Consider the following 23,371-nt stretch of genomic DNA (forward strand, 5'->3'; position numbering starts at 1 on the left):
GCATGTTTAATTTGTGTATGCATGTATAGTATATATTGTATAACAACTGCTTCAGAAAATTGTGTGACTGGTATGCAAGTAGATGGAATGCTACATGTAAATGGAAAGTATGTTTTAATTTTCTTCCGTAACACATACTTAGACTTATTCCTTTTGTTTTATTTACATTGTTAAAATCATAGGTCCCAATTCAGCAAGGTAACTAAGCAGACGCTGAACTTTAAGGTCATAGGAAGCATTTTTTTTTAGTGTCTTCATCTCTAGCATCTCATTTTCTTTTGTCCTTTTCGTTGTTTTTATATCTGTTTATATCATTTTTTTCATATTTCATATCAATGCCTATTGCCAAGCTACTGCTCTCCTTTCTGTATGATGTTCTGTTTTAGAAATTTTCCTCTTGGAGGAGGTTCGGTTTCAGCCTTCCCTTGCTGTTATCTTAGATTCCTTACATCTGTCTGTGTCAGGTGGAGTCTATTTGGAAAGTAATAATTTTGTGTGTGCTCTTGGCAAGCAGAATCAAACTCTGTCACTTTCTGTTGCGCTGAACACACTTTCTGCCTGTCAGACCTCCATAGACCTCTTCAGTTTCTGTTCTTGTATCTTTGGAGTGCATGAACCTGTGTTATTACAGCCTGCCACTTTGCTGATGTTAAAAGATTTGGTCACTGCAGCACTGCAAAGTAATCCACTGTTTTCAAAAAGTTTGTGGCACAGAAACTTCTCCCTCTTCCTCTTTTTTTTGTAATACAGTGTATGTCTGTGGCTCTTAACCTTCCCAGACTACTGTGCCCCTTTCAGGAATCTGATTTGTCTTGCATACCCCCAAGTTACACCTTAGTTAAAATCTACTTGCTTACAAAATCAGACCTAAAAATACAGAAGTGTCACAGCACGCTATTACTGAGAAATTGCTGACTTTCTCATTTTTACCATATAGTTGTAAAATAAATCAATTGGAATATAAATATTTTACTTACATTTCAGTGTATAGTATAGAGAGCAGTATAAACAAGTCATTGTCTGTATGAAATTTTAGTTTGTACTGACTTCACTAATGCTTTTTATGTAGCCTATTATAAAACTAGGCAAATATCTAAATGAGTTGATGTACCCTCAGAAGACCTCTGTGTACCCCCAAGGGTATGCATACCCCTGACTGAGAAGCACTGGTATATGTTATTGATTGAATTCCTGATTTCAATTATATTTTTCCTTTACTTTTGCCAGATAGCTTTTAATAATCTATAATACCATAAATATCTATCCTATCAACTTGGGTGTAATAAGCAATCCATAATTTAAAGGTTTTCTTTTAGACATTAGGCTTTAAATAACTCCCTTGTACATGTAATGAAAAAGAGGGTTTGCAGGTCAGGTGTTAAAATTACACTACAACATTTGAACATCATCACTGTGTGTATAGTAAATCTAAGGGATGATTTATCCCTCTACATGTATCCTTGCGTACCTTGGAAAAATCAGTATTTCTACTGCTGCACATGTGCTCACTTGCTTATTTTGCAATGTATGTGGTGATGTAGGCCACAGTGTAATTCTGAGTACCTCAGTTTTTGGAAATTTGAGACACGTTGGGACTGATTTTCAAAAGTACACATCACCTACAACCCCAATTGAAGTCAATGAGTATTATGGGTGTTCAGCAACTTTAAAAATCCCAAACTCAGTGATAACTTTTGAAAATGTAGTACATACTATACTGTACATTGTGTTTCAAAACCATGCTTCAGATACTAAAAAGTACAGATAACTGGGGAGCCAAAAGAATGTATTCTTCCATCAGTATTAAGTATTCTACTTATGTTCATTCTCTCTCCCTCCCTCTCTCTCTCAAAAGTTTTGATCTGTTGTATTTCTGAATACGTTTTTGTCACTTTAGTTACACTTTTTTCTTACAATAGTGGTAACCCAGGAGCAGGGCAGGAAGGCAGCATTTGAATGTGTAAGGGACCCAATATTAAATTCAGAATGTAGTCACATTCCTGCAAATTTATTCCCAACCAAACTTTAAGGCCAAAACTCTTTGAATTTGCTCAAGGAATTACAATGAACTGCAGTATGCACTGGTTGTTCTCTAGTTTTGACTTAAAGATCGCATAACGATTTTAAGGTCTCAATTAAAGAAAGCATTTACATAGTTCCTTAACTGCATCTCTGTTCGGGACAGTATGTAAGCATGCGTTCAATGTTCAATTTAAAGAGGTTCAGTGAGACTTATGCATGTTCATGGTGTCCTAAATTAAGGCCTTACATTGTAAATATCAGGCTATGTACTATACAACATATGGAGTCAGATCATGTGGCAATAGATTTCCTTTACATTGCTGTAAATTTGCAGTAAACGCATAGACTTTGGTGGAGTTTACACAGAATTTTCATAAGTATAGATGACATCAGAATTTGGCCCATTTTGTACACATGGTCAAATGAGCAAGGGACAACCAATGAATGTAATTCCATCTACTTCTGAAAGATTCCTTGTACACAGATACTGCTTTGATGCCAGACTCTCCCAGATAAACTTTTGCTTTCTTGATGAGAATAAACTTGATGGGCCTTTGAGCTTTAGCTAAACAGATAAGATATTAAATGTATACAACTCACTAGACCCCTACATTTGTTTTTAGGTTCAATGGTAAATGGATGGGGTTCTGCGTCTGATGAGGACCGTAACTTTTCTAGTCATAGATCTAGTGTAGGTAGCTCCTCAGATGACTCGATCTTTACCAGCGGCAGTTTTGCACAAGCACTGGTTGCAGCAGCAGATAAAGCTGGGTTTAGGCTGGATGGAACCAGCCTGACAAGAACAGGTTTGTAGACTCAAAGTTGATGCTTTCTGCATGGTCTCTTCCTTGTCTTTCTCTTCTTCTTTTCAGTCAACTCAAGTCTCACTCAGAATTTATTTAACCTGCATGGAATAAGGAGGTTGGACAGTTTTTTTCTGCATAGCTTTAATCAAAACCTTGCACTCTGTTTTAATTTTAGTACTCCGAACAATGAATAGCACAAGCTTTTAATCACCAGCTTCAGTCTGCTATTTCCCTTTACTCTGACTCCACTATGGATTTACTGACATGTGCTCCCTTTTATATTGCAGCAAAGAGACTACTAATTTTGCTATGCAATTTTTGATGATTTATTTTTTGCAAAATCGTCTCACAATCAATAATATTTCTAGTAATGAAAAGCACATGTAGTCATTACCTCCATTACTGCTGTTCTAGTGCATCTCTTTTGCACAATGTATTTTCTGGGAAGGCTCTCTAACTATGGGATGAACTGGTGTAAGTTTATCACTAACAGCCTTATTAATCAATTGCTTTAATGGCACTTATTGGAATAACTTCTTATATTTGGATTTCAGGACATTAATTTCAAATATATCAACTGCATCTACAAGTTAAATGTAAGAGTGGCAAAATTACTATTGTTTTTGAAAACAACACACTTTTTCCTTCTGAAACAAAGGAGGAGTAAATAGAATTTACTTTATGCAATTTATAATTCACAAGCCTCTTATGTGTCATGTTTCACATGTTCATTTCTAGCAAAAAAAGAGATAAGTAAAATGTAATAAAAATGTTCTGGACACAGTGAGAATTCATGTGTGTATCCTGAGTTTTATCAAAACTGCAAAACAACCTTTGATGTTTAATTAAACCAACAAAAACTAATAGCACAATATTAATTAGGGAACTTTTTTTTTTATTTGTTACACACTCATTTCACATTTCTGCCTGCAGGCACCACTCTGTTCCCATAACTTTGGAACTTTTAGTACTATTCTCATATAAAGTTTGCCCTTTAGTACATTATTTGCATTTAGGAAAGTTGCCCATAAACATAGAGGCTGATCCTGCAGTCCTCATGCATGCAAAATTACCTCAGTAACTAGATGGCAAATGCTATACCTTAGAAATGGAGAAAAGGTTTTTGGCACTCACCCAAGCCACTCACAAAGACAGAGGGTGAAAAATCCTGGTTACATTGGCACTGATGGGAGTTTTGCCATTGACTTCAATGGAGCTGGGATTTCACCCCGATTCTTTAGTTAAATTAATCAATCTTTAAAACAGTTATTTCATTTTTAAAAACAGACAAAGCTCTCCAGTTGCTTCCCTGCAGTAGTGAAACATTGATTTGTTCAGTCTGTCTTTTCATAGGGAAATAAATAGACTGTCTGCCTTTAGCCGTGCCAGAATTTGGGGAGAATTTGGCCAAAATATCATTTAACACTGATTATTTTGCTTGAAGAGACTCTTTGAAAAGCCTTGTGTGAGGGCATCAAAACTTTTGCATCCTTTCTAGTTTTTGTGAACTCTTACTAGGGCTTATTCAAAGTCCATTGAAGTCAGTGTTGATTTAATGTTGTGTGGATCAGGCCCATTAAGAGGTACAGGCCCTCTTCCCCCTCCCACACGCAAACTTTAAAATATATTATTGTGTAGCATATCCGTGCACAAAAGGTGCATCTTTCTGGTCAAGTACTGGGTGTTTCCAGCTTGAAAAACACCCAGTTAGGTTTTGATGGTGGTGTTATGGTTTATCAAGTGATTGATGTGCATTTTTAAAATTGCATGCTAACATATTATCTATTTGATGAACCATTACAGTTTAGAACATGCTAAAGTATCCCGTTGTCATCACAGGACCATTATGGCAAAAGATTATTGTTCTCCTCTATGGGTCTAATGCAGCAAGCAAAAAACACTTCCTGGGACTTGTTGTAGTTTAATGACAATATGATACTTTCAGTGATACCTCCTGGGCCGTGGTCTATCAAACAATATATTTATGTGGTTTTTAAAATGCATATTACCTACCTGATGCACCATAATGAGTCATCACAGGACATTTCTCTAGCTGAGAAGAGGCAATATTCTTTGACTGTCATTCAGGGATGGTATCTCAAGGCCTTATTCTACACTACCTAGTACCCTGTGTAGTCATTAACACCTATAGCCAAGTGGGTGTGAAACACCATCACTGGTGTGATTGGAGCATTCTGGTTTGATAGCATGTTACACTCACTTTTCATGGGTGCCTATGCAGGGGACAAGGCACTGGCGAATTGGGACCAAAGTATTTCTCCTTCATGACACACTCATTCAGGTTTCCAGTTGCCATTGTGCTAATTGTCACATAGGTCAATGATTTTGGATATTTTTTTTCATTTTTATAATACCCTATAATGGGACGACTATATCACCAATACGGACAATCTGGCACGACTGAGCAGATTTTACTAAAGAGACGAGAATAACAGAGATGCTACAGGTCAGATATGAGGTGTACTGAAAGAATTGTGCGGGAAAACTTGCATGTCACCTGCCTGCCCTATGTATGACTCAAGTCAGTACTATCATTAGCTCCTCTCTTTCATAGGTACTTAAGTCAATCACAAACATGTCATATATTTTTTTCCAAAGCCTGCATGCTGACTTAAGGGTTAGACTTACACCCATTAAAGCAAGAGAATTCACGTACAGAAGAAATTTCATCCTAGATTCAGGGCTTGTCTACAAGGTGTTTTAGTCTTCACCAGAGGGGTGTAAATTTTAGTCCTCACTAGCATGTCATGCACTGACTGACCAGTGTGGACTGTACTGGTGTGCACTAAAAGTTCCCAAGTGCTCATTAATGTAGTCCCGTTCCAAACAGTGCTACATTAATGCACAGGAGGAAACTTTTACTTTAATCTCCTTTGGTGCAGATTAAAGTGCCATGGAGGATGTTGTTTTTACACTCCATGGTGTCTACGTGCTGTCAGGATTTATTTTTACAAAACATCTGTGCTGCAATATGGAGTGAGTTAATGATGGGATTTCAGACTCATCTCTGAATTTCTTTTCCTTAAAATTTTTAAATCAAATCCTCACTATTTTGGCATGTATTTGTTTCTGGTTGAATCTATGACTAGGAAAATAAGAACTCAAATGCTGAAAAAGCAATTCTTGCATGTACGAATTACTAAAAATCAATCTTTGGGAGATTGTGGGACAGATCTTGATTCCTTTCACAGCAGCTTTGCACCACTCTGGCAGTGCAAAGGGCTGTAATACTCTACCAATTGACAGATAAAGATTCCCTTGTCACGGAGGAAACCCCAGATGACAGAAAGACAACATAGCTATCTCTAACCCTAAGAGACCCCACCAGAGTAGGGTATGTGCTAGGGCACGGCTAAAAGAAGGGGGTGTTTTTAGAACACTTCCGTACTCCAGTGACCCCCTGCAAGTCTACTGGGTCTTTGAGGGATTTTAACAGCCAGTTTAGGTTAGAGCAGCCCACCGTCTTCTCTAAGTTCTTCACCAGACACCAAAACCGCTCCCAAGGAGCCTGGGGAGCACAAAGATGGCATACAGCCACCTTATCTCTCCTATCAAGTCCTGTGCAGTTTGGCCAGACTTGGTCCTTCTCGGTTTACAAGAAAAACAAGGAGTTTGGTTGTCTTAACACATTGAATTCTGGATAAAATTAAAGAAAATCAGAATAACCACCAGTTCAAAACAAAGTACAATGTTAAAATTCCTAAGGTACTTGTTACAGATGTCAAACAAGTGAAACAAGAATAAAACATTCTGAAAAGATTCCAAAGGGCTCATCTAATCTTAATAGACAATAAGCCAATGTATTCAAAAGACTTTGGAGAATTTGATTGAATTAATACATACATGTAAAAAAGAAATGAATAAAGCAACTGAATTGTCAGCAAACAACCCCTGCTATGATACTCTTGAATGCCCCCATTAGAATAGGGTCAAGCAGAAAAGGAGTGGGTTTTTTAGAGAAGGTGGTTCAGTATAAAGAGAACTCTAAGTAATCAGTTCAGTTAGCCAACGTGTCCAGAATAAGTTTTTACATACACATGCATATTCACAAAATAATAAATAAAATAATGGAGAAATCTTTACAAAAATAAATGTTCTTGCTCTTTGTTTGTTTGGGTCCATAGATCTACAGGCATAAGTTAGTATATATTTTGTAAAATCAGCTACATTAGTGTCACTGTAGTTACACCAAATATAAAGTACACTGGAGTCACGAAGATAAGAATCTGGCTCAGTGTATGTATACTATACACAGAGAAAGATGTTATATGGTGAATAAACATTATACAATTGCAAAACTATTTTATCCCCCTGCAAGTGTAAGAAATTATTCTGAACACATCTGTTTAGTATAAAAAGTAGGCATGAGTTACACAACATATAATAGTTTTATCATAATGGTTTTGGAATGGTTTTAGTTAAAAATTTAAAGGAAAATATAATGCTGAGTTTCTCACTTGGCTTATTGTGGAGTATTTTAAAATGATTGTCACCAGCGGATATTTCAGCAGGGCACTTACTTTATCTTCATCATCATCATTAATATTATTTGTATTACCAGAGAGCCTAGGAACTCTAGTCATAGATAAGGACCCCACTGTGCTAGATGCTGTACAAATACAGAACAAAAAGATGGTCCCTGCCCCAAAGGGCTGACAGTTTTCACGTGAGTGCTGAAAGGGAAGATACGCAATACTTCAGATCAGACACATGAGAGCACAGCCTACTTCATTGTAATAATGTTTTCCATTTTTATTTCCTTTTTTTTCCGCTAGGCAAAGCATACCCTTCCTCTCAGCGACCTCGGCCAAGCAGTCCATTTTCAACTGACAGTAACACCAGTGCAGCCCTGAATCAGAGCCAGAGGCCTAGGCCTACTAAAAAACACAAGGGGGGTAGATTGGACCAACTCCCATTGCCTCACCGCAGGGAGGGAATGACAGATGGTAAGTTCTTTGGTTTGAAGTGAGCTCCGTAGTAGTACTGATATGTTGCATGCATGCAGGACTGAAAAAATGTAAAGCGTTCCCTTAAAGCATGTGTGCTCCAGTGAGCTATTTGTTCCATGATGTAAGATCTCTAAGTCGTCAAGTGAATAATGTTGAAATGAGAGTTGTGTGAAACTTGGTTGATTCATCACTGAGCAGGACTTCAAGCAAACCTTTCTTTGGTTCGTCTATGGATGGGTTAACTCCTCTCAGGTTTCTAGAAATTTCATTGCACGTCACATCTAAAATGACTGAATTTCATCTGGTTTCACATCAAAACCATGACTTTAGCCAATGCATGGAGGTAACAATATTCAAATGGATTTCCCAAGAACAAATTCAAAGTGTGCCATACTGTGTTCCGCTTTGCTCATGCTCTTTGTGCCACCCATACAAAAGGTCCATATTAACCCATGCCTTGCTGTCCTTGCCCACCTATCCCACTGCTCGGTAATGCTGTTCCATTCCTGAATTCCACTCACCTCCACTCCCTAGTGGCTCTGTCTTTCTCTTTAATTCTCTGACACCTCTGTTTCTCTCTAATCCCCTCTTCCAACCTACAAATCCCTGATGGATCTGTTCCTTCTAATCACCTGAACAACCATCTCTCCTGTTGTTCCTACCTCACTAACACTTGTGATTAGCAAAAGAAGCAACCACCATCTGCTAGTCCTATGTGTGGCTCTCTTACCACTTGTGCTGCTCTCATAGCTGGCTACTGTAAATGCTGAAGGATTTGGAGAGGGCTGCAGGCAAACAAACAGCTTTAAAAGAGCCATCAGCCATTTTCACCACTCCTGTAATGAGGGTGGGGATGTAGGTGCTCTCCTCATTGTTCTGGTCAACGCTTCAGTGCCCCCTGATGCTTTGCAGTTGCCCTCTCTTCCAAACAGGCAAATCAGAGATAGAAAGAAGGGCATCCCCTGGAGATGCATTTTTCCCTACTTCAGTTGGTACCATAGGATCAGCTGAACTTTGTGGTCCCTCAAACAATGTTGGGGTGTGATTTATGCCTGTGAGTCTGCATATTTGCACTCAGAAATTAGTCTCTTGTTCTTTCTAATGGTTAGTGAGCCTTGACAAATCTTCCAGCAAATGTAGAAGTCAAGTGGTGTGTGGTGTCAGGTTCTGTTGTGACCATTTCTCAGAGCTCTAGTCAAAATTCATTAGTACATTCTTCCATTACTTATTTATTCAATAAACTTATAAATTGCAGAGCGCTGCAAGCTGCATATTTTAACCAAACTATACCCTCCTGACTGAATTTAAATTTACAACTTTAGTGGAACATAATACTTGACAAACCCATAGAAAAAGAATCAGAGAGGAAGTATGTCTATTGACTAAAGCAGTGGACCTGGAGTTAGCACGTCAGTTCCTTCCTCATCTTTGCCACTGACTTGCCCAATCTTTGCTTCTGCTCACCTTTGCCTATGTTACTGTAAGGAGGACACTCACACTCTGATTGCAAAGAACAGCTCATAGGGTGCAGCTTTATTGACTATAACAATAATAATCACTCCTGGGAAAACAATGAATGGCTAGATCTTGCAGAAAGGGGTGCCTGCAGCCTACCTTCCAACCATATGCTGTGCCTTTGTCCAGTTGATGACAGCCCAAGAGCCTGTTTGACTTCGCCATGCAAGGCAGCCATCACTCTACACTCATAAGGAGGGATAGACTAAGCCCAAGCCAACCCTCCATTAATCTCTGCTTCGGGTTTGTGCTGTGCTAAAGCATCTGAATCCCAGTCCCTCAATTAGGCAATCAGAAGACAAGGCCTTCACCCCACCAACTCCAATTTCAATTATAAATTGGCTTGCAAATTTATGATCCAGCCATTAGATATTGCTAGTGGTGGTTGGCTGGCATTCCACCAAACCAATCAATTGCTGGATATCCAAGTTAAATATGTAGTACCTGACATCAGAAAGATGAATCCCGTTGGGATGGAACAATTAAGATACTAGGCAATACCATCATGTACTAGGGTCTCTCCTCTGAAATCCCCTCATTTCTTGGTTTACAATTTTCTTGGAGCTATTGACGATAGGAAACAAGTTGACTCCCCTCCATGTGTACTACGGAGATGAATCTAACCATACCAGCCTGGCCATATGGAAGTGAGATTGTAAATCCATCTAGTCTCTCTTATCCTTTGCTGGTAGCCCAAATTCCAACCTGTTGACTGATCAGTATGAGGTGATTTTATATGATGTGGGGTGCTGCAACCACCATTGATTTACACACAGAGCAGAGTGTGTGGGTGGGAAAGATTAGCTTGCTGTGAAATGGGAATGGGCTCATCATGGCTCCAGATGCAGTGAGATCTTTATATAGGCTCAGGGGAAACAGCAGAGTGTGTCTGGTGAGCTTAACTAAGGCTAAAGGTAGGGTGAGGGGATAATTAATGCCACAGACACAGGAAAAGAAGGGAGGCAAAAGAGTTACCACTAAATGCAAAACTTCTTTTAGAAAAGGGAGGAAAGGGTGTTGCTTTGCCAGCCAGTCCTAAGACAGAGAGCAAGCAATTAGACAGCTCAACACTAAATCAGACCATGACTGGGTAGTAGGGCCATCAGTCCTTACAGTCCTCCCCTGCCAGCCTTTGTACAACATGGACCCCACAACCCTGGGCTCAGGGTGGGACCAGCCTAGATGGATTCTCTAAGATAGACGTACCCTACTTCCAAAAATGTGTGAGACTTCCTTCAAAAATAACTTGTTTAACTTCAAATAGCTGATATCATCCACGGATTTCAAAGTCCTTTACGAATATCAATATTCACATCACTGCTGTGCCCCAGGCAATGATATCCATTTTGCAGATGGAATTGCAGGAAAGGAGAGGTTGAGTGATTTGCCCAAGGTCACAGAGGAAATCTGCTGCAGGTCAAGGAGTTGTGTCCAGATCTCCTGATTCCCAATCTGTGCCTTAACAACAAGGCTTTCTTCCTCTCCAGTGTTTGATTGATGAAAGTTTGCTAAGTGCATTGGGATAGTCAGATGAAAGGCACTGTATACAGTAAAGTATTAATACTGGAACAATTTTTTAATTTAATGATGTTCTGTTTCTGTGCTACTATCTGTTGCAGATTTAAAACTTACACATTTGTTGCTCCCTATTATTTTATTTTATTTTATTTTATTTTATTTTGTTCATTGTGAAATTGTAATAGTTCTATGTTGGAGAATCAGTTTCCATATTACAGACTGCCTTTAGTGAATTGCATGGATGTTCAAATAGAGGTTGTAAGTTACAACTTCAATAATCTGAATTTCAAATTGCATAAGCAGATGCCAGTGTCTTGGTTCTGTAAGGTAACTGGTTATGATTGCAGTAAAATCAATTATAAGGAATGCCATTTTGGAAGCCAACACTATAAAGCAATTTTACATTGGCAGGCTCCCATACCCCTCCGCTCATCCACCTACAATAACTCAAATGCAGTCGGGGGCATGGAAGGTCACATTTATATTCATAACTAAAAAAACTCAAATAAATTAGCACTGAACATAAAGTATACACCAAGCCCACTGACAGATTGTTATAATATTGTGCTAGCCAGAAGAGAGAGATCTCAATCTGGGGGTTAGCACCTCATTCAAGAGCAGAGGTACAGTGCTGCTACCAGATATAACTCTCCTGTCCCATACATTGACCTGTTGTCCCAAATAACCAGCATTTTCTCATTTAACTATGCAAAACAAAAGTGCTGACTGGGAAGCTGTCTCATCAACTTTGGAGACAACGCTGCCCCACACACAGGAAATGCAAGTATCACCTCTACTATCAAGGATATGAACATGAAGAATCTTACCCCATATAAAACTGAAACACTGCCAGCCTTTTAAAATAAATCTGTTGACCAAGACCTCCTCATCAATATGTAAAAATTGCTTCAGTCCCTTCATAGCTACAACTCTGAGACTCCAGTGCAGGTTCTAAAAACAGAGGAATACTCCTTCATACCATCCACTGTTCCTGGTCAAGTTCCAATTAAATGTTTTCAGATGCTGTAATGTCTGAAGGGTAAAAAACAAAAGGATAGAGCTTCAGTTGGTGTAAACTGGCAAAGCTCAACTGGAGTCAATTGAGCTACACCATCTAAGGATGTCTCCCAACATATCTGTAAAATTTTCCCAATACAATTAGTAGAACCATAATATAGTACATAATAATCATGAGCTACAGGCTGTTCTACATACACTATAGATAGGCGGCATGGGGGCAGCTTCTCAGGGGAAAATGAGAGGCACCTCAAATTTTAAAAAATTCCTCACAATCTGATCTTGAGGCATAAAGAGCCACGGTCTCTTGTTTTCCTATTGTATAACTTCAGTCAAAATTTCACTTTTTTGAGCTATAATTTTCCAATTTTGATCACTGTCTCAGGATTCTATATAGTGAGAAAAGTATGCTTATCTACTTCAAAAAAGAGCTAGATAACTCCATGGAAGATAGGTCCATCAATGGCTATTCGCCAGGATGGGCAGGGATGGTGTCCCTAGCCTCTGTTTGCCAGAAGCTGGGAATGGGTGACAAGGGATGGATCACTTGGTGATTACCTGCTTTGTTCATTCCCTCTGGGACACGTGGCATTGGCCACTGCTGGAAGGGAGGATACTGGGCTAGATGGACCTTTGGTCTGACCCAGTATGGCCATTCTTATGTTCTTATGCTTTTGTCATCACAGACATGCTTTGAAACCTCTGTTTTTGAACAGTACTACCACTTTAGTGGTTTAGGGTATAAACTTTGAAATATAGCGTACAAGTTCTTCTGAACATCATGTGACATTCAGCGTTCAGTTGAAAATTTGTTTTGATTTGGGTAAAACGATATGTTCTTTAAATTTAGGAAGTGGCTGAAATTTTTTCAAAATAGCAAGTTTTGACTGAACTTTTTTTCTGAAAAAGTGAGGTTTTTTTGCAAAAAATATTCATCTTATTAAATGGCTCTCTTTAAAATATATTTTGCACATTTATAATAATATATTGTCAGTGATGACATATTTTTTTAAATAACTTGATATTTTTTGAGATTCGATTGAATTTTACTTTGAGATTTTGAGTTCATTCAGAACCGAAACTGAAAGTGAAACTCAAGGATGGGGCAGAGAGGTATGTCCCAAACAGACGGAAACAGAAGAAACCCAGTCAAATAAAATGGATTAATTTTTCACAGCTTGACATAATTCCTTGACTGTTGCTGAATCAGGCAGGTACAGTAGTATACATCATGTGTTGAGGAACACAAATTGTATTCTGTTGATTTCATAGAAGTTAGTAGCCCAATTGCTGGAGGTAGAGGCTAGTAGTGAGAGTAAATACACTGAATTTCTGACTAACATGAATTTCCTTTTTCAAAAAAATCATAATAAGTGACTCAGATCCTTTTATTAGGAGACATTTTTTTCTCTGCAGTTTCAAACAAAACGTGTTTCAATTAAATATTAGCTTGTTCTAAATCTTATTCACATTTTTTAGATCTTCCACCACCACCAGATCCGCCCCCTGGTCAGGGTTTAAGGCAGCAAATAGGCCCCGGCCAACGCAGAGGCTCGGCAGAGAGAAAAGGAAGCTCTCTTGAGAGGCAGCATACTTCCAACATAGATGAAACAAAGAGCTCATTGGATCGTCAAGCTAGAACATCATTAGAGTGGCAGCGACAAACCCAGGAATGGATAAGCTCCACAGAACGTCAAGAAGATTTCAGGAAAGCCCAACATAAACAAGCATTTGGATCAGGTGTGTGTGCTGCACAAGTCAAAGAAGTGTAGACAGCTTCTTGAAACATTTCCACTAGAGGTTTATAACACACTAGAATCCTCGTCCCCAGGATTGCCAAGACTTATATTAGAAGAATAAATACATTCACCCCCTAAGCTAGTGCATTCATTACACTATTTAGGGAATTAATAATACTGTCAAACGTAGCAGCAAAAAAACCCAAAATCTGTTCTTGGTGAGCAAGGAAAGAGGAACAGCCGTTTAACTATTCCCCTTTATAAAATGTATTTAATTGTACAGGTAAGGCCTCATATACCAGTATCTTCAACCAGCAACTAAACTGGCACTAGCTGTTTTGCATGTCTACAGAGGGCTGACCCTCCTTAGCCTAAGACGTTTTTTACAGCTATATTTATGGCATCCTTTCCTCTCTACTCAAGTATATGACAAAATAACCTTCCTCTGTACGGCTTCGATTGATGAGAGCATAGACTTTAACTGGGAACTTGTCTTTGCTGAGTGCTGAGCTTGACTTCTAAATGGATCTCAGACCTGTAAAGACATGTACAGGAGGTGAGACTGGACTGGAGATGCAACTCTACAGTATTCACAGATTCCTTCAGTTCAGCCACTAACAGCTTCTGTTTTGGGACACCTAACTATTTTCCATAACCTACTTCTCACATCTTAGCCCAGTGCTGATAAAATAGAATGATGCAAGGGGACAATTGCACAAGGAACACACAGCATAGAAACAAGGCATATACAGTTCTTTTTTCTAGGGCCATGCTGGACCCTTATGCAGGTATTAAACTTACACCATGACACTGGCAATAAGTATTTAAATACTAATTTGCCTAGCTAATCTACACGCTTACCTCATATCTGTAAAAACAATGGCATAGGTAGGTGCACCTATCCTGGAACAAGGATTTCTGAATGGTCCCTCTCTGATACCTGTATGTTACCTCCTTTATCTGCTTCTCCGGACAGCCTCAGAAGAAAAATAACTGGTCTGTTCAGTTCTAGACAAAAGCAAAAAAAAGTGTTACTGTCCAGTTACAATTGCTACAGTAAATATTATAACCCCTATTTTAATACATAACAGGAACATTGCCATAAAAAACAAACCAAAATAGAATTCAATAGAATGGACAAGTGAAAGGTCATTTATATGTCTGTTCTACCACCTTTGCAGTACAGATGTTTGTTTAAAAATGATATTAATATGTGAGATTTCACCTGGTATAGTCCAATAACAACCTTAACTCTGACCCACAAGACATACAAACCTTTTCTATACACCGCTAATATACTGTATGTATATCTGTTATGTGAAGCTATATTCAGGGGAGCTCCTCTGCTACCAAACTCTAAATTCCTCAGTAACAAGGCTCCCCATTTCCATTTCTAGTAAGTGTGCAGGAAGGGCTGATGAGGATGTTAACTATTATGTAACTTAGGCAGTCTACAGTTGTAGGGCTCACAGCTCAATCAGAGCCAAAACCCACTAAGTACAAAGGACTGATTCCCACTGGCTTTAGTGAGTGTTGAATCAAGTCCGTCAAGGCTTAGAGTGATTGCAGAGTTCCTATCCTGTGAACCTTTCCAGATCCAAGGCAGTTGGTTTTCCCTCATGCATACCTTAGAAGGTGCATTGGGACCTGCTGTGCCCTCTCCTTCAGTGCGAGACATGCAGAAACCTGTCTTCAAATGCTTTCCGTGATGGCCTGTAGTTGAATGCAAGTTGCTTTACTGAAGCCGTGCCAGCATTTTTCACTGTGTGTGTTTCTTTTCTACTCCGACTTCTTATATTGAAGCTTTCTGTCTCCATATTCTCTTCTCTATTAGGTTTAATGATGAATATTCATGCATCATTTTATAACGTTAATTATGAGTGTATTTTTTTCTTGAACTCCGTCCTGAACTATTTCCCCAATTAATGATGAAGTTCACTGGGAATCCGTTCACCAGATAACAGGGTTAGACACTTAACAAATACTTCCAAAAGAAGGCATTTTTAATTGTTGTCTTTCTGAAAAACTATTTGCTCAATTTCCTTGATATGATTCAAAACAATGTCTACTGTTATCGGTTGTCAGCCTTAATATTTTGAAAGCATGACTTTTAGATAGATAGATCAGAAGAATCAAGAAATGTGCATAAAAAACCACAGTAACTGCATCCTCCCTTCCATTCTTCCCTCATCCTACCTTCCCCATTTCATTGCTTTCACTCAGTGTACCATGTCTACACTTGGACCTGGGTCTTACACACACCTGCATCTGGGACAAACTGTGTTCCTGAGTAGTGTCATTGATTTGGTTCAGAAATGAAGTAAGCGGGAGTACTCACATGAGTAAAGTTGTAAACACACCGAAGTGTTTGCAGGATCAGTGCTTGAAATTGTAAATTCGTTGGGGCAGAGGCCATATGTACTTTACCTATGAAACACCAAGCCCACTTTGGGTGCTGTATATATAAAACAATAAGGAGTTTGGCTGAGTACTGAATACATTATTCACTTTTACATCAATTGACCTATGCAATGAAAATTTTGCAGTGTTTGTCAGATCATTTATTCAATGAATAATAGTTACATTTGTTAACAAATATTTTAAAGTATTGTACTAGCTGTAATAATAACCCTAATTATGTACAAAGAGATTATTATTCTTTCTATTGTAGGGTCTCACCTAAGACACACAGCTGTCATTGATATCAAGGGCATAGACCCCATTGATTTCAATTGTGCAGGACTAAGCCCTTAATTACATGTATTTTTCAAAAGAGCATGAGTAGTCTAGTACTGGAAACCATATTTTCACGGATGACTTTTGAGCATGCTCAGGATCACTAAGTGGAGCAACAGCAGCAACATACCTAAATGTGATATGCTCAGCTACCCCAATAATAGGCACACTATGCAGACCAAATTAGAGTAGTTCTGAGAACAAGGAGAACATTGTAGTTGTCCAACACAGGTGGGTCCTACAAACACCTCTGTGGACAAACAAACACCAGTTTTGTAGATGTAAATTAAGGCCTTGATTCTGCAAAGAAAACCACATGGGCAGATACTCACTGAACTCTTTGCAGGATCAGAGCCTAAAATGCTGTTTTGGGGGTAGGGCAATGTCCTTCAGAGCTGTGGAATTTAGACAAATGTCTTCCAAGTTCTAGAATGTTTGAAAAATCTGACTGTTATTTTATATTGTTATTGTTTATTTTATGAATTACACATTTTTCAGGCCACATCATAAAAGCATTCTATTAAATTATTGTAACAGTATGTGATACGGTATGGGGAGGTTGCTGGTGGTTGTTTCTAAATATTTCATTTCACCCTTAAAAGTGGTAAAGAATGGACTATTCATCAAAACCTTAGTCTTCATCCCAAAACTGGGAAAACAAACCAGTTCATAGTACATTTCATTCTCCTAAACTTCTGCAAAACTAGTGTCTTTTCATTCCATACTCTAGAAATGTATCCAGCTTTCTGCTAAACTGATTTCCTCTACTTGTGTTTGTTGCTGCCTTTGCAGGTTGCTGCATATTTCACCCAGCTGTTGGAAAGAGTTTCCCTCTGATTTTATTGTTAGGGTTTGCTGTGAAAAGAACTGCTAATAAAATTTAAAAGTCTTTGATAGCTAAATGCCATTTTGCTATGTGTTCTAAATGTTTGCTTACATTTCAACAAGGACAGCCCAATCACAGCATATGAAGCAGATATCCTGCAGTGCCAGTATTCTAAACCTATTGGCACTAAGATTATGGAAGAGAGTCAAATATAATCTCTTATCTCCCTCTTCCTTTTCCACTACTCCCTCTCTACTTCTCCCTCCCTTCTCTGCCCGCTATTAAAAAAGCCAGTTAAATGGTTGAGCAATAGGTAGAGGGGAAAAAAATCTTAACCCTGATTCAGGAAAGTTCTTAAGCAGGTGCAAACTTTAAGCATGTGAGTTGTCCCATTGACTTTAGTGGGGGCTACTCCTGTATTTAAAATTAGGCATATGCTTATTGCTGATTGCTGATTCAGTGCTCTAGTTATCACGGTCTCTTCCTCAAGATTTAGTCAAGACAGCTAGATTGCTGTGTGTACAACAAGAAAATAAAAATAGTTCCACAAAATGAACAGCTAAACTCCTTCATTTGGGAGTCAAACCAATTCTGTTGTTTGCTGCTGCTACTGTTATTACCAAAATGCCCAGAGGACCCAGTCAGGTTTGAGGCCCTGTTTTGCTAAGTGCTGTACAAACACAAAGGTGCAAGCCTATGATCACTGGGAATAAATCCCTATCTCCCCAAAGACATTCTGTGTCCCAAGACGCCTATTCTTACAGTCCTTCATCTGCGCAAGAGGAGGCATAAACTGAGTGGGACGGAAACCTTTGTTCAAAGACGACCATGTAGTGACCCTGAAACAGTGTCACAGAAAGATTTATTCCCCCACAAATATTTAAGTAATAGGATTATTTGTAAAATAAGATTTTTCCAATGTACTTTCTATGGTTGGAAATTACTGAGCTGCAGGAAGCTAATTAAATTAGCTGATACCACAGTTCTTTATCTAAATTGATTGAAGCAGTGTTGCCATAAGTTAAACTAAAGAAGAGGAGAAAAAACACACTCCTAGAAGCTTAAAGAAAAATCTAATCATTACATTATTCTGGAAATTGTATGTGCAGCTATTTCTATTAAGCAATCTGTGATTTATCGTCTACTTGTTCACAAGGAACATCATTTTATAATTAATTCAAACTAGTTTATAAGTTTACATGCAGACACATTGGTTTCATTATCTGTGGAAGCAGTTTAGGATGCACAGGGAGCTTTTTGGTTTTACTGCCATATCATAAGGCAAAATAAAAGAAAATAAAACCTTTCTAAATGTAATATGCACTGGGTGAGTTTGATGTCCACATCTGGATAATGCTGTTAATAATATGTTCATGATTTGATTTTGTGTTTTCTAGAAGAGGCACTGGTGCCATATAGTAAGCCCAGTTTCCCATCCCCAGGTGGTCACAGCTCTTCAGGAACAGCTTCTTCTAAAGGATCGACTGGACCCAGAAAAGGTGAAGCCTTGCGAGGAGGTCACCAACGCAATGCCAGTGACCTTCTTGATGTAGGATATATGGGATCAAATAATCCAGGACAATTTACTGGTGAATTATGTAAGTGTCTTTCTTGCGGCAATTCAAATGTTAAAAAAGAAAGAACAAATTTATATTATAATTTTCAATGAAGCAAGATTGAACTCCAGAGAGTGGGAAGCTCAGTTTGTCAGTCAGATGTGATTCTGACCCAGATCTCTGTCATCTCTGAGAGGTCACTTCCTTGTGAAAAAGGTGAATGATTGAAATTTATCTTTCTGTGCCTTTAGATTTGTTTTAGATTAAAAATCATGGTGCAGGGTGAAATCTGTGTTTGTACTGTGACTCATGCCAGGGTCATCTATTTAACACATCCTTGAATCTGTGATTCTAGTGTAAAGGGAAACACATCAGGTCAGCTGGTTAGAATTACTCGTTATCCTTTAAGAAAAGGATTACTAGTGGCAACTTAGAGACTAACCAATTTATTTGAGCATAAGCTTTCGTGAGCTACAGCTCACTATCCTTTAGAATTTTTTGGTCAAATTCAAGTTACTTGACCTGAAAGTGGCATTGATGATGGTGTTACCGAAGTGTGCTAAAAAGAGGCCTTTGTTCTATTCTTGGCGGGTTACAGCAGGCAAACTTATCACTCCCCTTCTTTACCCCCTCTCTTTCCCATTCAGCTTTCTCTCTCCTCTCTGCCCCCTGATTCAGTCTCCCTTTTGCTCATCCCAAAGAAAGTGTGCCTCCCTTTTTCTCAAGTTCCCCAGCCCAGCAGAACTCCTTCCCAAATTTATTACCACTATGTATGTGTCATACCTGGTACCATTCTGTGTATACATCAGCTAGATGACATTCATCTGAGACCTCAAAGACTGTTAGGTCATAGAAGCTGACCTTTTAGTAACAAGAACAGCAAATACTGTGGTGTTCTGGCTGCCTGAGAAACACAGCGAGTACACACCTGGGGCCAGAAGTCTTGGGGGAGGTTCTCTAACTTTCTCACCACACCATCAGCTCCTTTAGAGAAGGCTGATAACTGACCCCTGCTGATGTTTGTCAGTGCAAAGCAACTGATTTTGGATTTTCCAGTACAGAAGGCTCTCCTATACATAAGGTATCTCAGGCTAGGCCTCCATGTATGGTGGCATGTAGAGTACATACATTGTACCCCTCCAGCACAGGTATAAATAACAGCGTAGACAGTAAGGCATTGCTTAGGTGAGTAGAATAAAGACACACCCAAACCTCAGGGTATGTATCCTATATGGCTTTATTCATGCCCAAGAAGTGCTTCCCCCAAACAACATTCCTGTTTTTAGCTGTGTAGTGTCCCTCTGCCTCCCCACTGCAGGAGCCTTTCCCCACCACAGGGAAAAGCTTTGGCAGTAGGGAAAGGCTCTGGAATCTCCCTGCTGCTGGAGTCTTTCCCCAAGGCCTTCCCCTTGCCAGAGCCTTTCACTGATGTATGTAGCTACACACCGTAGTATGAATGCAGCCCGCTTTTCACAGAGGCATGTAGTTACACCTATGCTACATGCCGCTGCCAGTGTAGACAAGGCCTTAGGGTGAACTATCATGCAAGCAATGCAGGGAATGTGGCCAGAGGAAAAGGGATGTGGCTTAGACTTTGCTACTATTCTATGGGCCCCAGTTTCCAGGACAATGCCATAGGTAGCTAGGAGTCCAACCCATCACAGAGTAATCCCAGGATCAGAGGAGTGCAAAGGTGCCTTTAAGACATCTTTTGCATCTCTCTTTCTGAGCTCTGCCAAACACACTTCTGCTGTGGATCTGGCCCATAAAATTGGTATATCACTCTGGTAAAGAATATGTTAATCATTTCCACATGCAGTGCAATTTAAAAGTGACACAACTGGAGAACACTTGTAGTACGTAACAAAATAACCAGGTTTTACTTGATATCCAATTTGAGACCCAGGTCTGACTTCAGCACAGATCTTCCATTTGAAAAAGATATAGAGGTCATTTAAAAATATGAAGTTTGTTGCTCTTTCCCACTTCTGTATTTCTTTCACTTCTGGTCACTGATTCTCTCTCTAGTAAAAGCAATAAATAGGGTACTATTGCAGTAATTGCATAACAGATATTACCTGGACAGCACTTGCAGTGTGCTAACAGAATATTCTTTATGGACCTATTCAAACAAATGTTTCTTAGATACAATCAACCCTAAAACTATACCTAATCCTGTTTAACTGTACCCACACTAGATTTGTCCAGTAATATCCGAGCAGGTACATAGGTTCACTACAAGGAGTCCCTTTGTCATTGGAGTTCTGCAGACGTTGTGTCTACCTATGTGTATCTGCCTGAAGAAGTAAGTCCTTAGTGTCTGGTCCAAAGCTTGGTATGTCAATTGATAGACTTTCACTGACTTCAGTGAGCTTTGGATCAAGCCCTGGGTTAGCGTTTACACTAGTCCCATTAATCAGTTAGGGAAGGATTCCCCCTCCCCCCCCCCACAGACACACACACACATCCCAGTGGACTCTCAGTACAGGCACTTCACTCCATGAGGCACAGCAGAGAACCAGACCCTCAGTATTTACTTGCAGTTACCACACAGTGCTAAGGCAGAGACTGCAGTTGTCTCACAACCTACATGCACACAGGAAGACGTATTTGGTCTCTTTACTACAACTGGTCTTCAGTGTAGAATTTTTAAAGTCAGCCACTTGCAATTTTAAAAGCAATTTTAAAAAATCCAATAAGTTTATGTGATGTGCTGTGGTAATGTGGCCAGAAGATTTGTTTTATTTGGTGCATTTTTTTCTCTTTTTTCTTTCTATAGAGTAGTTGAGAAGAGACATCCCAAGCTGCTCTGAAGGACCATCAGGTCTGAACTCATGGAAGTGATGACACTAAACAGTGCAATGAACATTTTCTTTATTTATGTACTATTAAAAGAACTGTAAATGCAATGTAAAGACACACAGCCACACATATCCCACAGATACTTGTGTTCGTCTCTTTAATACACCATCCACCTTAAACTATTTCTTGTCAGGAGTATATAAAAAAGAAAGAAAAAAAAATCACCCTCCAGGATGAAAAGGATTTCCCTCTGTATATAATTTCTTTTGTTGCATTGCTATGCAAGCTCACTTTCTTTTTAGCTATGTTCATATTATTGTCTGTTCTTATTGGTCTGTTGTACTATATGTGAATTAATAGGCTGTGGTGCCATATATTAACTTTTAATTGTGTAACTTTTATGTTTAAAGTTTGCACTGCAATTTTATTTGGTGATAAGCACAAAACTCTACTCCTCGTGACATGAAGAAGAAGAAGAAGACTGAATGTGTGAAGAGCGTTTTATGTGCTGTAAGCTATATTGGATAATGCTGGATGTAACGGAGTATGGTAAATGGTTTTCCATTGGGGTGTCGCAATAGGAAGATGACAGGCAAAACTGATGTTAGCAAAGATGTCAGGGACAGAATTAAATCTTTAAATAACAAGCAACATGGTTGCTCTTACTATTTAAAAAAAAAGGGGGGGTTGTCAAAAGTTGTGAGTTTCAAGAGTGAATATGAAAAAAGAGTCTACAGAGTTGAACTATGACCTCTGAATAGAACGCTAAGCTTCTCAACTCTTAGGGTCAGTTTTTACCTGCCCAATATAATTAAATAATGGAGGTGTGGAGTGGGGAAAATTCCTACAAACAAAAGAAATTAAGGTGTTTCACTAAAGCTGTTTTTATGTTACATTTTAAAAAGAATTACCATAATTAATCTCTCAAAGCCAGCATGTAATGCAGAAATTCCCCCAGGAAAAAGAAACAATATAAACTCTGGGATTACCTAGCAATTAGCTAAAGATGCAATTTATTATTGAGACATATTTAAGATGCTTCTGAAAAATGAAATATGTTGGAGTATCTTAGTTCATCTTTCCAATACATGTATAGTAAAATAGAGGATAGAGCTGCACCACTGAAATTCATTACATGACTTGTTTTTTATGCAGTCTAGATACTTTTGTGTTTTATTAACTGAAGTCCTCAATAACTGAAGTTGAATCCACGGAATTTGTAGTAAAATTCTTAGTGTTTGAAAAAGAAAGCAATGGTAAAATTATGTTCGGTTTGCAGTAAATATTTTTCTTTCAATGCAATATGTTCTCAGAAATTGGATACAAAGAAAAAAACTTTGATCTACTTTTAACGCGTGAATTTAAACCCTACTATAATAACAAAGTAACGCATGTTTATACACTTTTTGAATAAACCAAACTCTGTAAGTGGACATTAATAACAGCATCCTGTCTCATCATTAGTTTTCATGACTTTCTCTAGTTTTTCTGCACCTCCAAAATCCCAATGAGTAAATTTTCAAACATTTGTTAGAATACTCTACGTGTATTGTATACCACATTCATTCAATACTTAATTTAAATAGTACATCCCACAGTTTTTTTTCTATTAATCACCTAATCATGAATGCAAGTTTGCATTTAAACACCCTTGAAGTATATCCTGTCTATGTTGTTTTGTATAACGCCTTGGAGTTCACCAGTATTAAGTGAAGTACACTTCTAGTGATGGCAAAGTCCTAGGACAAGTAAATTACACTGCTAAATATATGTGTTTCTTTTCATTTTATTTAACTGGTCCATTCTACAATAAAACACTACAGTTTTCAATTGTATTCGGCACTGTCAAATAACAAAAACTGGT

At 38.6% G+C, this 23,371-nt stretch overlaps 1 protein-coding gene across 10 annotated transcripts in view; it reads left to right on the forward strand.

The window, feature by feature from the left end:
- The window catches only part of ROBO2 (roundabout guidance receptor 2), a 643,837-nt gene extending 620,888 nt beyond the window's left edge, over positions 1-22,949 (forward strand). For 4 of the 10 annotated variants that reach the window (XM_073303863.2, XM_073303882.2, XM_073303866.2 and 1 more), the window contains 4 exons: positions 7,625-7,795; positions 13,328-13,588; positions 18,547-18,747; positions 21,485-22,949. In XM_073303863.2, coding sequence (XP_073159964.1) covers positions 7,625-7,795; positions 13,328-13,588; positions 18,547-18,747; positions 21,485-21,486 — 635 coding nt within the window. In that variant the 3' untranslated portion in view covers positions 21,487-22,949. The remainder of the gene's footprint in view (positions 1-7,624; positions 7,796-13,327; positions 13,589-18,546; positions 18,748-21,484) is intronic. The other 6 variants (XM_073303897.2, XM_073303928.2, XM_073303907.2 and 3 more) reach the window with 3 other exon arrangements.
- Positions 22,950-23,371: the final 422 nt, after the last annotated feature.

Source organism: Lepidochelys kempii, chromosome 1 (genome assembly GCF_965140285.1).
Source record: "Lepidochelys kempii isolate rLepKem1 chromosome 1, rLepKem1.hap1, whole genome shotgun sequence".
Taxonomy (NCBI): domain Eukaryota; kingdom Metazoa; phylum Chordata; order Testudines; family Cheloniidae; genus Lepidochelys; species Lepidochelys kempii.